Source organism: Orbicella franksi, chromosome 11 (genome assembly GCF_964199315.1).
Source record: "Orbicella franksi chromosome 11, jaOrbFran1.1, whole genome shotgun sequence".
Classification (NCBI taxonomy): Eukaryota; Metazoa; Cnidaria; class Anthozoa; order Scleractinia; family Merulinidae; genus Orbicella; species Orbicella franksi.
Genome location: NC_138155.1, coordinates 6,367,353 through 6,379,819, shown reverse-complemented (window position 1 = coordinate 6,379,819; position 12,467 = coordinate 6,367,353). Strand labels below are relative to the sequence as shown.

General features: G+C 40.9%; 2 protein-coding genes across 2 annotated transcripts in view; both read right to left on the bottom strand.

Annotated features, from left to right (window-relative positions):
- LOC145502334 (uncharacterized) overlaps positions 1 to 6,734 on the bottom strand; it is a 31,909-nt gene extending 25,175 nt beyond the window's left edge. Inside the window, 9 exon segments of the mRNA XM_081481602.1 lie at positions 116 to 364; positions 835 to 1,035; positions 1,666 to 1,857; positions 2,215 to 2,409; positions 2,989 to 3,237; positions 4,122 to 4,304; positions 4,795 to 4,992; positions 5,423 to 5,695; positions 6,731 to 6,734. Coding sequence (XP_081337728.1) covers positions 116 to 364; positions 835 to 1,035; positions 1,666 to 1,753 — 538 coding nt within the window. The 5' untranslated portion in view covers positions 1,754 to 1,857; positions 2,215 to 2,409; positions 2,989 to 3,237; ... (2 more) ...; positions 5,423 to 5,695; positions 6,731 to 6,734.
- LOC145460118 (sushi repeat-containing protein SRPX-like) lies at positions 1,878 to 5,771 on the bottom strand. The gene is made up of 6 exons (XM_081444850.1): positions 5,423 to 5,771; positions 4,795 to 4,992; positions 4,122 to 4,304; positions 2,989 to 3,237; positions 2,215 to 2,409; positions 1,878 to 1,900 (listed from the first exon to the last, which is right to left on the bottom strand). Exons 1-6 carry the CDS (start codon positions 5,769 to 5,771, stop codon positions 1,878 to 1,880), a joined length of 1,197 nt encoding a protein of 398 aa, XP_081300976.1.
- Positions 6,735 to 12,467: the final 5,733 nt, after the last annotated feature.

Genomic DNA, 12,467 nt, shown 5'->3' with positions numbered 1-12,467 from the left:
CCATGCATGTTCTTTCAATCAGAGCTGATATTTTTCATAGCTCGATCACAAGCGCTTATTCTGATGAGGCAAATGCTGCAAACAAATATTCCCGCGCGGGACATATGCAAATTACCTGAAACGAAGACTTTAAATTTGCATTCGGCAACGTTCCCTGTTTTGTCTAAAGCCACGTACCGGATGTTGTGTTCTCCAGCATGAAATAAGTCCCCAGGTAGTTTCCCATAGCGTGTTATGTTGGGAATGAGGCCGGAGTTGTCTGTAGCTGAAGGATGAGACCAAGTGACCTGTGTCGACGTTGTACCTCTGTCAGCGGTGGCTACAATATTTGATGGGCAGTTTGAAAATACTGGTGCCGAGACATCTATAAACGAAAAGAATATATCCTTTACAACAAGAAGACGAAACTATACACAAGTCATTGTTGAACCTCGACTGTTATACGAAGAGACTAACAAAGCCAAACAGCATCATAGACAGCAGCAAAAGACTTATCATCACATTCTCCCCACCTCCCTCTCTTTGATATTTCTCCTGCTCCTCCTGCTGCTCCTGCTACTACTACTTTTCCTCATCATCTTCCTCATATTCCCCCTTACCATCATCGTTACTATCGTTAAGAACAACAACGACAACATCTACAATGTTATTTTTCTTTAATCTGCTCTGTTTTCAATTTAAACCACATTTCATTTAAGCGCTACTTGTCCTACTGCACTTCTCTAATATTAAAGGCTTCATAATTAGCTTGGTAAAAATCTATATTTGAAACATGACGATTCACAGTAGGTGTTACCATGTCGTAAGCTGAGTTTCGTAAAGTTACCAACTCACCCTTGCACCATGGATTCCCTAATGGAGACCAGGTCTTCTGCTGGTTACAAGTCTTAAGCCCAGGCCCATGGTGTTGATATCCGCTCCTGCAGGTGAACCGGCAATCTGTTGCGTAATGAATGACAGCGCTTGCATTGGTGCAGAATGAGGGGGTGATGTCCAGTCCTTTCGACGTAATAGTGATTGAAGGACAGGTGATCGCTGCAAGGCAACACAACATTATTGATGGATCATTTCTTACGTCATTTGGCGCAACCTAAGCTTTAAGCCTGGTGACAATTTATAACGAGACAAGAAATCTAAAGTCATTTTTATTAAAAAAAAAAAAAAAAACTAAAATAAAATTTGTGAATAGGTCTTGATAGGTAATTCTGCCCAGTAGAGTTGCCTTACGAGAAAACACTAGGGCCTTAACCTTGTGTTCGGAGATGTTCAAAGCCCAATTAAGCTAACCCAGGATTGACCTAAATTTTGATGTCAATGGTTTTGCAACATTTCGGTGAAGTTTTCTTCTTATATCGTTTGGCCTTTAGTTTTGAGATGGGGTAATCTCAAACTAAACAAAACAAAGGAAGTAAAAAACATACAAGAAAAAAATAATACTTAAGTTAATTTTTAACTCTGAGTTTGTGTCAACCGGGGTTTTGAAAAAAACGGCCCAGAAGATTAAAGATAGGGAGGAGGTCATTTACTTCACACAGGTTAAAAAACACGTTGTTTTTCTCCTTTCGAAACTGTATTTACCTGCGTTTAGAGTTTTTTTTTTTCTTAATCTACATCGACGACAAACAGCAATCCCGTTTCCCATAAACGTGGATATCATTTCCTTACCTTGGCACTGAAGTTCGGTTCCACTCCACTGTCCAGTTTCCAGACAAGTTCTTTTCTGTGATCCTCCTACAGCCTCGTATCCCAACATGCAACTGAAATAGCAGGATGTGCTGTAGCTAGAGCTCGGACCACCGCAGCCGTACCCGGACTGAATAGCGTGATCGGGAGTGTTTAGAGATGGACAGTGGATAGCTAAGACAAATAGCAAACGATTAGTTCGAAAGCACTAGAGGTACTGATGGAGAGAAACCACGACGGGGCAAATTCCTGTCTGAATGCCGAGGAGAAAGCTGCGATAGACTAGCATCTCATCCAGGGGGGAGCAAGACTCCTTCAAATCTGCTTTTTTTGTTGTTGTTGTTTTTTTTGTTTTTTGTTTTGTTTTGTTTTGTTTTTTTTTTTTTGCAAAACAATAGGAAAAAAAAAATTCAACTAGAGCTTCTTTGGCATGTTCAAAGAAAGTATGGTTCTATGCAAGCCATCTTGTCAAGAATGTTTCTTAGTTTACCACACATTATGAAGGAATGGACAAAACATGCCCATACTTACCTTCACAGGATGTTGTATTTCCTGTCCATTGGGCCACATTTGTCCCTGCTATCTTGTCGCACTTTCTCTCAACAGATCCTTTCAATTCATACCCCTTGTAGCAGGTCAGTCGGCATAAGCTTCCATAGACATTTCCACAGGCCGCATTCTCCAGTCTGCCGTTTGCAGGTGCGAACAGTACAGAACATCGAAGAGCTAAAATGAAATATGATTAGGTGAATTAACCGTCCTGGGGCATTGGGTTTGAGAAGTTATTAAATAACAACGACTTATTCCTAATCAAATTTGTTGATACTGACGGATAGAATGTAACAAAGGTAGTTTCTACAAAGAATGCTAACACCTCCGAGAAGACTATTTCATTCAACGAAAAACTGAATTGTTTCTCCGCGCGTTCACTTGATCTCTTCACAACAATCATTTCTTTAGCATTATACTTTGCTTTTGAAGTTTAATTCCTTATTTTTTTTAGATCCAGGTCCCATTATTGATAAACCTGAAGGAGCCACGCTGTGTAAAATGGCCTTCATTTTAAGATATACCTTTTGATAGACAGTATTATTTTTCTGTTCTCAATTATATAATGCTAACTCTTCTTTTTAACGTTTTTTTTTTCAACTATATGTTTCACATGAAAAAACCGTTCATTTATTTAAATAAATTCAAAGGAACGAGAGCCATTTTCCCACAATTAGATTATTAGCATACATGCCTTGATTGGTTGATTAATTGTTGTTGTTGTTGTTGTTTTCATATACGCCAAGACATTCTTACCTTGAACAGTAATTCGAAAGTAACAGAGTTTCGTGTTTCCCGACGGATCTGTAGCAGTGTAGACCACGGTATGGCTTCCCTCAGAAAAAACGTGTGGTGACGTCACTTTAGGGGACACAGTAACGCTAGCTTGATCGTTATCTGTAGCTGTAACTGGTCCCCAGCTCACTGTGGCTGAAGATTTTCCTTCATCCGCGAAAACACTTTGTGCAGATGGACAGGTTTCGCCAAATGAAGGCGATTCATTGTCTTTAAACAGAAAAAAAACAATATTGGATTTAATTGCATGTTACCTGACTTGCAGCTATTGACGCATATAGATATAGCAAGGCATTCAGTCACTCAGTCACTCAGTCACTCAGTCACTCAGTCTCTCATGATTAGTCACTCATGATCAGTCACTCATGATCAGTCACTCATGATCAGTCACTCATGATCAGTCACTCATGATCAGTCACTCATGATCAGTCACTCATGATCAGTCACTCAGCCACTCAGCCACTCAGCCACTCAGCCACTCAGCCCCTCAGCCCCTCAGCCACTCAGCCCCTCAGCCCCTCAGCCACTCAGCCACTCAGCCACTCAGCCACTCAGCCACTCAGCCACTCAGCCACTCGGCCACTCGGCCACTCGGCCACTCAGCCACTCAGCCACTCAGCCACTCAGCCACTCAGCCACTCAGCCACTCAGCCACTCAGCCACTCAGCCACTCAGCCACTCAGCCGCTCAGCCGCTCAGCCGCTCAGCCGCTCAGCCGCTCAGCCGCTCAGCCGCTCAGCCGCTCAGCCGCTCAGCCGCTCAGCCGCTCAGCCGCTCAGCCCCTCAGCCCCTCAGCCACTCAGCCACTCAGCCACTCAGCCACTCAGCCACTCAGCCACTCAGCCACTCAGCCACTCAGCCACTCAGCCACTCAGCCACTCAGCCACTCAGCCACTCAGCCACTCAGCCACTCAGTCACTCAGTCACTCAGTCGCTTAGTCGCTTAGTCGCCCAGAAGCTCTGTCACTCAATAACTCAGTCACTCAGACCCTCTAACTGCATTTTCCTTCGTCTGGTGCTGTTTATGCGTAACTATGCAGCATCAACCAGTACTTTGCAATTAACAAAGCTCTACGTATGATGTAAAGATTTACCCTGACAGTGAAATCCTCCTTGTGTCCAGAAGCCATTGTTACACGTGTTCGAACTAGGCCCAGTGCGTGCGTAGCCTGCGCTACATTCGTAAGAACATACTTGACCATGGAGAGGTTTTGTTTTGCAAATATCAGGAGTGATCTGACCATGGTCCGGGGCACTTAGGGCTTGACACTCGAACACTGAAAAAAGAACCATCCGTAAGTAATTTTTATAGAATATTCGCCAAAGCGGATCAGCAGCCCTTTAAGACTAAGTTATCTTATTGTAAACTTCTGTTGTCAAACACCATTGTCGTGCAGTTGCACTGTCGTGCATGAAAATCTTAATTAAATCCTTCCGCCAAAGGCCTCGATCGTTTTGTTCAGCACATAGAATTGAGACCTGATCGGAAGATGAGTCAATTTTAATCACAGCGTTCGGTTTTTCGTTGCATTTTTGAAAGCCATAAACGAAATTTGACGCATGTATGCAATCAAACTGGAAACATGATTTTTCTAGTTCTGACACTTGATTTCACCTAGAGCGCAAGGCAGTAAAGCATTTGGTCACATGTGACTGAAAAGGCAATGTCTCTGGCCGCTTTGTCTTTGCTTAGTCCCATGCATCGTAATTATTTCTTTTCTTTCGTCAAGAACCCGAGCCCAAACTGCCCAGAAACATTCCTTTTACCTCGACAGTTTGGGGTTGATCTTGGATCCCACTCGCCGTCGCTGCCACAAACAGAGCTTGAAGGTCCGTCTAATTTATATCCATTATTACAAGTGACCGTGCAATAAGTGCCAGAGTGCACCTGTGAATTACTGTTACAAGGTGACGATATCTGTCCATTACTTGGCGGCGGCCAATCGCTTGTGTGACAAGAGATTCCTAAAAAACGTAAGCAAAACCATCAACGCCTTGTTTTCACAACGTGCAAACTAATTTGAAAAGATCGTTTCTTTTCGCATCGTAGAAGGAGGCGCGGTGGCCAAATAGTAAGGGCGCCAAGATGTAGATTGAACATTCGGGTTAGCACTATGTATAAATGGGTAGCGGAGAATTTACCACTGGCGGCAGCACACGTGCGACGTAATAAGATGTGTAATAAGATGCGCCTTTGGTCAACAAAAATGACTGTAAGTTAACGGTGCTTAAATATAATAATGTTTCTGCGTTGATGAGAACCACCCTTAATGTAGCACCTGTTTGTAGCTAAATAATGGAATACATTTTAATGTGATCAAGGAGCATTTACTGCGCGTTTAACTGTCTAAATGTTGTTAACCAACACTTCCCCAAAAAAGCCGAAATCACGTACGTCTGCATCTCTTTCCCGAGTAAAGCTCATAACCAGGATAGCATCTACAGCTGTGACTACCAACATAGTTTACACATATATGTTCGCATCCTCCGTTGCCGTAGTCACATTCATTGCAGTCTATCCGCTTGCTACTACTTCCGCTGCAGCCATGCCCACCGTGAGCTGGGGAAGGATCGTTGCAATAGCGGTATCTGGTTTTATATCCATTTGAGCACTGGGTTTCCTGCCAGCTAACTGGCTGCCATCGGCCCCATCCGCCATGTCTCGGCGCTAGAAAAGAGAGAATACATGTTTGCGCTTTAGTTCTCCAGCCAACATTGTTGTTGTTTAGATCCTTGTTAATCATTAACTAGACACCTAGCAGTGCGAGCGAACGAATAACAATTAGACGTGAGGGTCGTGAGCTGAGAAAAGATGAAAATGGTCAGCTGAGAGATGACACGTTTTTATTGAACTGGCAGCTGAGATCTGGGATCCGCAAAATTTACTGGCAGCTGACAAATGAAACGGGCTTAAATTTTAACCGATAGCTGAGAAATCTCCAAAAATTTAGCTGATAGTGAGATTTAATCACCTCCATCCAGATTTATGTCGGATTTTGAGTTTCAGGATTGAAGCCCTTTGTTCGTAATTCGTTTCAATCTTTCCAGACCTGAACCATTCTTGTTCCTTTTATTTGTTTTATAATAGGTTTGTTTGATGGCAGTTTTTACTTTGCAAAATGGCCTTAGCCATGTAAGATAGAGCTGTAAGATATAACCGAGTATATGAAGTAAAAGAAGGTTTCTAGATCGTGCTGTGTTTATTATGAGAAGCACTGATTTAAACTCGCACTTTACATCCGCACTACCGCCTTCACAGGGTTATCACTGTCCACACTCAGAACGCTCAAAAACGCTGACACGTTATGAGGAAAAAAAAAAAACTATGATTCACTGATTTGCACGGGATGTGACTGACGTCAGTGCTTTCGAAAGCCTCCGTTTCCCGAAACCACCAAAAAAGTGAAACTCGAAAGAGACGCAAAGATTAAGTTCTCACCGTAAAATAGCTACCATCCACTTAACGCTAAGAAAACGGATGCTTTCACTCCAATTGTGTGTGTTAAGAACTAATCACTTTCGAGAAGTTTGTTATGGATGCGACACCTTTGAGTGTGTTTGACTTCGGATCATCTACTCTAGGTTGAGAATTAGATTTTCTGTGCTATATTGGAATAAGCTATTTCGCTTTAAGTTTTGGTTTGGTTTAAACGCGAGTTTCGAGCCTGCGTGAACCGAATTTATTACATTAGGAAAAACAAACAAGGACCGCACAAAGCACTCTTTCGATCTTCAAAACAAATAAGACAGCAGTAGGGTAGTCAGCAAAAAGTCGATTTTTGGTACCAGCTGATCATTGTTGCAAGACTTGTTGGGAAATCTTTAGTGTATCATAATTTTCTTGCAACGAGTATCTTAATATTTTACTTCTTCACCTTCGCCTAACTCCTCGCGCCAGGATGACACATAAGGCCTCAGTACGTACTTTTAAGTGTGGTGTCGCTTTAACTCTTGTGATTCTTTTAATTTTCGGAACGATCTTAATATAATCAGGGTCATCAGTGATCCAACATCACTCGGATCACGACGCTATGAATCCAAGACTAGAGTGAAATTCATCCGTCCCTTCAATTTGATCTACCATGCTCATAATGATCTTGGATCATTGATCCAAATCCAGACCACCTCAAAGAGACGCAACCTAAAACTGTGAACGAAAAAAAAAAAAATCTTTCAGATTTTCGGAATCAGTGCTAAAAATGGTTTTGGAGACTTAAACTCATTCAGATATAATTTCACTTAATTTAAACACCGAAATAAACGGTGCGAAACATTTAAAGTACACCTCATCAAAAGGTTACGAGTAAATGTCAGTAAAAATCAAAGAAAATTCTAAAAATGTGGCCACGGTCGAAAAATCGATTTGCTCATAATTTGCCAGTTTGAAGGCCTAGGTAAGTAACTGAAGGAAATCAAGTTAGTTTTTTGAAATATCCAATATAACGGCAGAAATTCACGAAAAACGGTTATCGCACCGAAAGCTCAGATTTCACTTCGCGATAATCCGAAATTTTACACTTTTCAGCTTCTTGCTACACAGTCGTTTACATCGCTGTGAAACGTTCTCAACTTTAAATGTATACACTGATTCTTCCTTAATCAAGAGATAGTGATAATTTTTATTTCTTGTGTTTTCTGGCCGAACTGAGCCCCGATTAAGTAGACATACTTTTCTAATTAAAACAAAACTCAAAAGTTATGTAAATTCAGTGAGGCAAAAAGCTGATCGGTAGTGCTTCAAATCGTCTGATATTCTAGCAAAAGACAGTTCAGTCGATGAATTTTAGGCTTACGGATTCATTTTTGTGGGATCTACTAGCAATTTTGCATGAACGCCGATCAAAAATCGAGAAAATTGCAATTCAGCCCCTTTGAAATTTGCAATGTAACGCAACACGCTAAAATAGGTAAGCCATTCTTGTTGGCTTGAGACAGGGCAATCAAAGCCTATTAATGTCTTTTACATTTGAAAAGCTTTAAAAGTAGTATTTAACTTAAAAAATCGCCGACAAGAGTTTAAAAAAAGAGAAAAAGAAACACCAAACTTTTAAATCGCACTCTCCATTTTCTCGCTGCCCAATGTCACGCTCGAGCGATTTTCAAGGGAAACAAATTTAAAACCATTTTTTCACCGCTCAAAATGAGTCAAATTTTAATAACAAGATCTTTGTTGCTGATGTGCGAAATAATACATTAATAAGAGAAGATTGCCCAGTTAACCCGCCGAACGAAGCATAAAAGGTCCCAATAGTATATACATATTGGAACGATGTTAGGGATTACAAGCTTTATGCCGTCGCTAGCCAGTAGGAGGCTATCTATTTCCACGAAAAGTTAATGTTGTATCGATAACCAAGCAAACAACGCACTTACCAAAGAAGAATCGAAGTAAGCTGAATGAGTTAGAGACGCCCCGCGCGAGTTCGTTCTTCAATACGGTGGAATTTGTGCCGGCACGCAGTTACGGTCATACCGCTCATACAGTGTAACAAGGATATCAAAAGCCACCAAGTCCTTCAGATTTTATCGCATTGAGACATACGTGAAGAATATTTTTGGCGAACGTGTGCGTTTTGAGAAACCGAGAAACTTCTTGGAATCGACAATCTCATTGATTAGGTCAGGAGCCCATGACCGGCTCCTGATTAGGTACAGGTCCAGAAGTTGATTCATGTCACTCAAGGATCTGTGGAAATTACACACACGGCAAATGGAAATTTATTCAATTCCCTAAGTTTACTAGAAGATTCAGAACAGTTCTTCCTTGTGGGCTCAGGCGCGCCAGTGACGACTGAAGTCTTTGATGAACAAAGAACCAGAAACTCTCCTCAATGATAACAACGCATATTCCGCCTTGACTTGCACCTGCCGGCTTGTACTTTAAAATCAGTCTAACCAGATAAAAACCAACACGCCAGTCCTTGTGCTAAAAGTTGTCATCATTGAAGGAAGTCGAGGTAAGCAAATACTTTAGGAACAATAAATAAATAATTTCCGTAGTTTTAACGGTCACACCCTCAATGACTAGCCAGAAGCAAGATAGTCCTGTTCTGGCCCTCTCCATGTCACGCAACGTCGAGAGGGAGGGTCCCTCTCTCTCGGCTCTCTCCCGACGTTTCGCGACAGAGAAAGGGCCAGAACTGGACTAGAAGCAAGGAAAAAAAATTGACGCGCGCAAGAATATCACCAATGTTGCACACACGCAATTTGCTTAATTACGTTTGGCCACCTTGTTGCCACATCCAACATCTCACAGGATACTAGTGTTTTCGAATTATTTCTTGTTAACTTATTTGAACTGAAAAGCTTGTTAAACCAGGGTCGAAGAAAGGCTCGTCAACTGAATGAGGCAGTAGTTGGTGGTATAAAACGATCCACAAGACTACATGATAAAGCATGATAAAGAGTAGGTAGCACTAACTTTTTCAGAAGTGTAAACCACAACGTAGGTTAAAGATATACCGACATGTCATTGACTACAAAAATGCTTCATGCTTCAGTGCTAAATAGCAATGAAAACCAACCGTGGCGTCACAAATTTGGTTTGTAGACAAGGCAATTTTTATCAGGAGTTATTTCTCATCCCCACCCCAGCGTTGTCAATGTAATTCAACTCTTTCCTCTTCCTTTCTCACCCTGCAAGTTGATCATGAAACTGATACTGACGTCTCTTTTTCCACCCCGATCAATGAGCTGAATGCAAAGGTAGGCTTTTTGTACTGGACGAAGCTTCAAATGAAAGCAAACTGATAGCTAAATATCGCATAATTTGAAAAAGCAATTGAAGGTTGAGTTCTGGAGAAAGCTCCATCATCTTTTGCAGATTTGACGCATCTGCCAAGTCCGTCACGTACTCGCTGCATAGTAGCACCGTGGACTGCAGTGTAAAGCTCTACTGACGCGTTGTTATTTGAGAAAGCTGAACAGTGCGTTTTAGCCGTCCCGAATATCCTTGCTCCTGTAGATTTGAATTGCTTCTGGGAGGAGTTATCTAAGCGCAAAGGGAATCTAAGAGCAACTGGTGGGGAAATACTTTGAACGCTTCAAACACTCCGTCACTTATCCCGAAGCTGCATAAATTACTTGACCTTCGCCACAGATTGTCATTTCATGCGTGACACAAAACAGGGAGAGTTAGGGAGTGATTAAGTTTGGTTCTACTCGTGTTTTTTCGCTATTACAGGCAATTTCTAAGTTAAATACTATTTCTAAAGCGTTTCAAACGTTAAAAGACATTAATAGGCTTCGATTGTCCTGACTCAAGCCAACAAAAGATTTTTACCTATTTTAGAGTGTTGCGTTACATTGCAAATTTCAAAGGGGCTGAATTGCAATTTTCTCGATATTTGATCGGCGTTCATGCAAAATTGCTAGTAGATCCCACAAAAATGAATCCGTAAGCCTAAAATTCATCGACTGAACTGTCTTTTGCTAGAATATCAGACGATTTGAAGCACTACCGGTCAGCGTTTTTCCTCACTGAATTTACATAACTTTTGAGTTTTGTTTTAATTAGAAAAGTATGTCTACTTAATCGGGGCTCAGTTCGGCCAGAAAACACAAGAAATAAAAATTATCACTATCTCTTGATTAAGGAAGAATCAATGTATACATTTAAAGTTGAGAACGTTTTACAGCGATGTAAACGACTGTGTAGCAAGAAGCTGAAAAGTGTAAAATTTCGGATTATCGCGAAGTGAAATCTGAGCTTTCGGTGCGATAACCGTTTTTCGTGAATTTCTGCCGTTATATTGGATATTTCAAAAAACTAACTTGATTTCCTTCAGTTACTTACCTAGGCCTTCAGACTGGCAAATTATGAGCAAATCGATTTTTCGACCGTGGCCACGATTTCTTTGATTTTTAGTGGCAATTACTCTTAAATCTGTTAAATGACGCGTGCATTTAACAGACTGAATAATATTTTTGTTTTTTAGTTTACCTTGTCGCGGTCTTTCAAACCATAAAGTGCACCAAACGCCGGTTGCGAGTTGAGTATACAATGTATTATACAGCATTTCAATTAACTTTTTAGCGAACACGAAATAACCTCAAAGTCCTTAGCAAACTTCCCCTAATCTTCACAGGAAAACAAGCAATTTATATGCGGGTTAATTTGCTTAATATTTCGGAATATGTTTGTGCTTGTTTGATGATATATGTACTACTTTGAACGAAATATGCGGAAATGCTATCATTTTTCTCAGGTTTTTAAGTGATTTGTTTGCTTCAGTGATACTGCAAGTTTCTACTGAACATCATTTGATTAAACTGCACTTATGAGATGGGACGACCAAAATTTCCAAACATAACGCTGTCACGCTAGCTGTATGCAAAATAATACTGCAGATTGAAAGAATTCAAAACAATACCTTAAAATAAGCAAAGAAAAACGCCAAAGAGCTCATAGCAAGGCAATCAAAATGGTTAGATTGCGGACAAGGTCGATTGCGACTTGCTAAAGTTAGAAACTTACGTACGGTTTTCACGCTAAATTTGTTTATGAAGGTGTGCCACACGACACAAAGACCCTTTCATGAAACAGGGTTTTGTCCCTTCTGACGGGATTTGTCCCTTTCTTTATTTGCTGAATAGATCTGATCTATGCGTTGGTCGAATGCACTGAGGTTTCATATCTAACGTGTTTGTTTCTTACACTCCTAACAAAAGATCGATTTCTCACACATCTGACTGATACGTGGCGAGCATTATTTTGTTCAGTGTCCTTCTAATAAAAGACAGCTTGAGTTTCTATGAGCAACGTTGACACAAACAATTCCATTTTGTGACGAGGAAGTGAAACAAATTTAGATTTCCCAGAAAGACCGGAATTTCGATTGGGCCTTCGCAAATTATCACCTATGGTCTCCTCATTAATTTTGTAAAACTACAAATAATATTCTAAACGCGTAGGAAACCTTCATAGCCAAAATAAAGCACTGTTGAGGGTGAATTCAGCATTTTGCGTATCATCGATCATCAGTGAACGAACTGCCTCGGGCTTGTGTCTGTTGAGAAACTTCCTTATGACTCGCCAGATGTTTTTGTGAACGCAGAGCAACCACGGATTGAAAGGAATTCTGCTCAATGACAGACACTGTCTTCATATAGCTTATGATAAGGTAACACTGGGTTAATGATCTACCAGCATCGAGTTGCAAAAGCGGATCTGGATGTACCAGGTGATATATCCTGACCACAGAAATATATTTTTTACCCCAACTTATTTTATAACTCTTCTGATCCATAGCCAAAACCGTGTTTCCCAGCTACATGTTTCATGGAGAACAAATAACAATAGATAGTTCAAACGGGAGGTGATACTACAGTACAGCTTAATATCTTCATCGAGATAGGGCTTTCATGCCGTTAAAAACACCGAACAAGAAATTGTGCTTATGGAAGCAATAAATTACTTCAAGCCCATCGGTTCAGTAAAT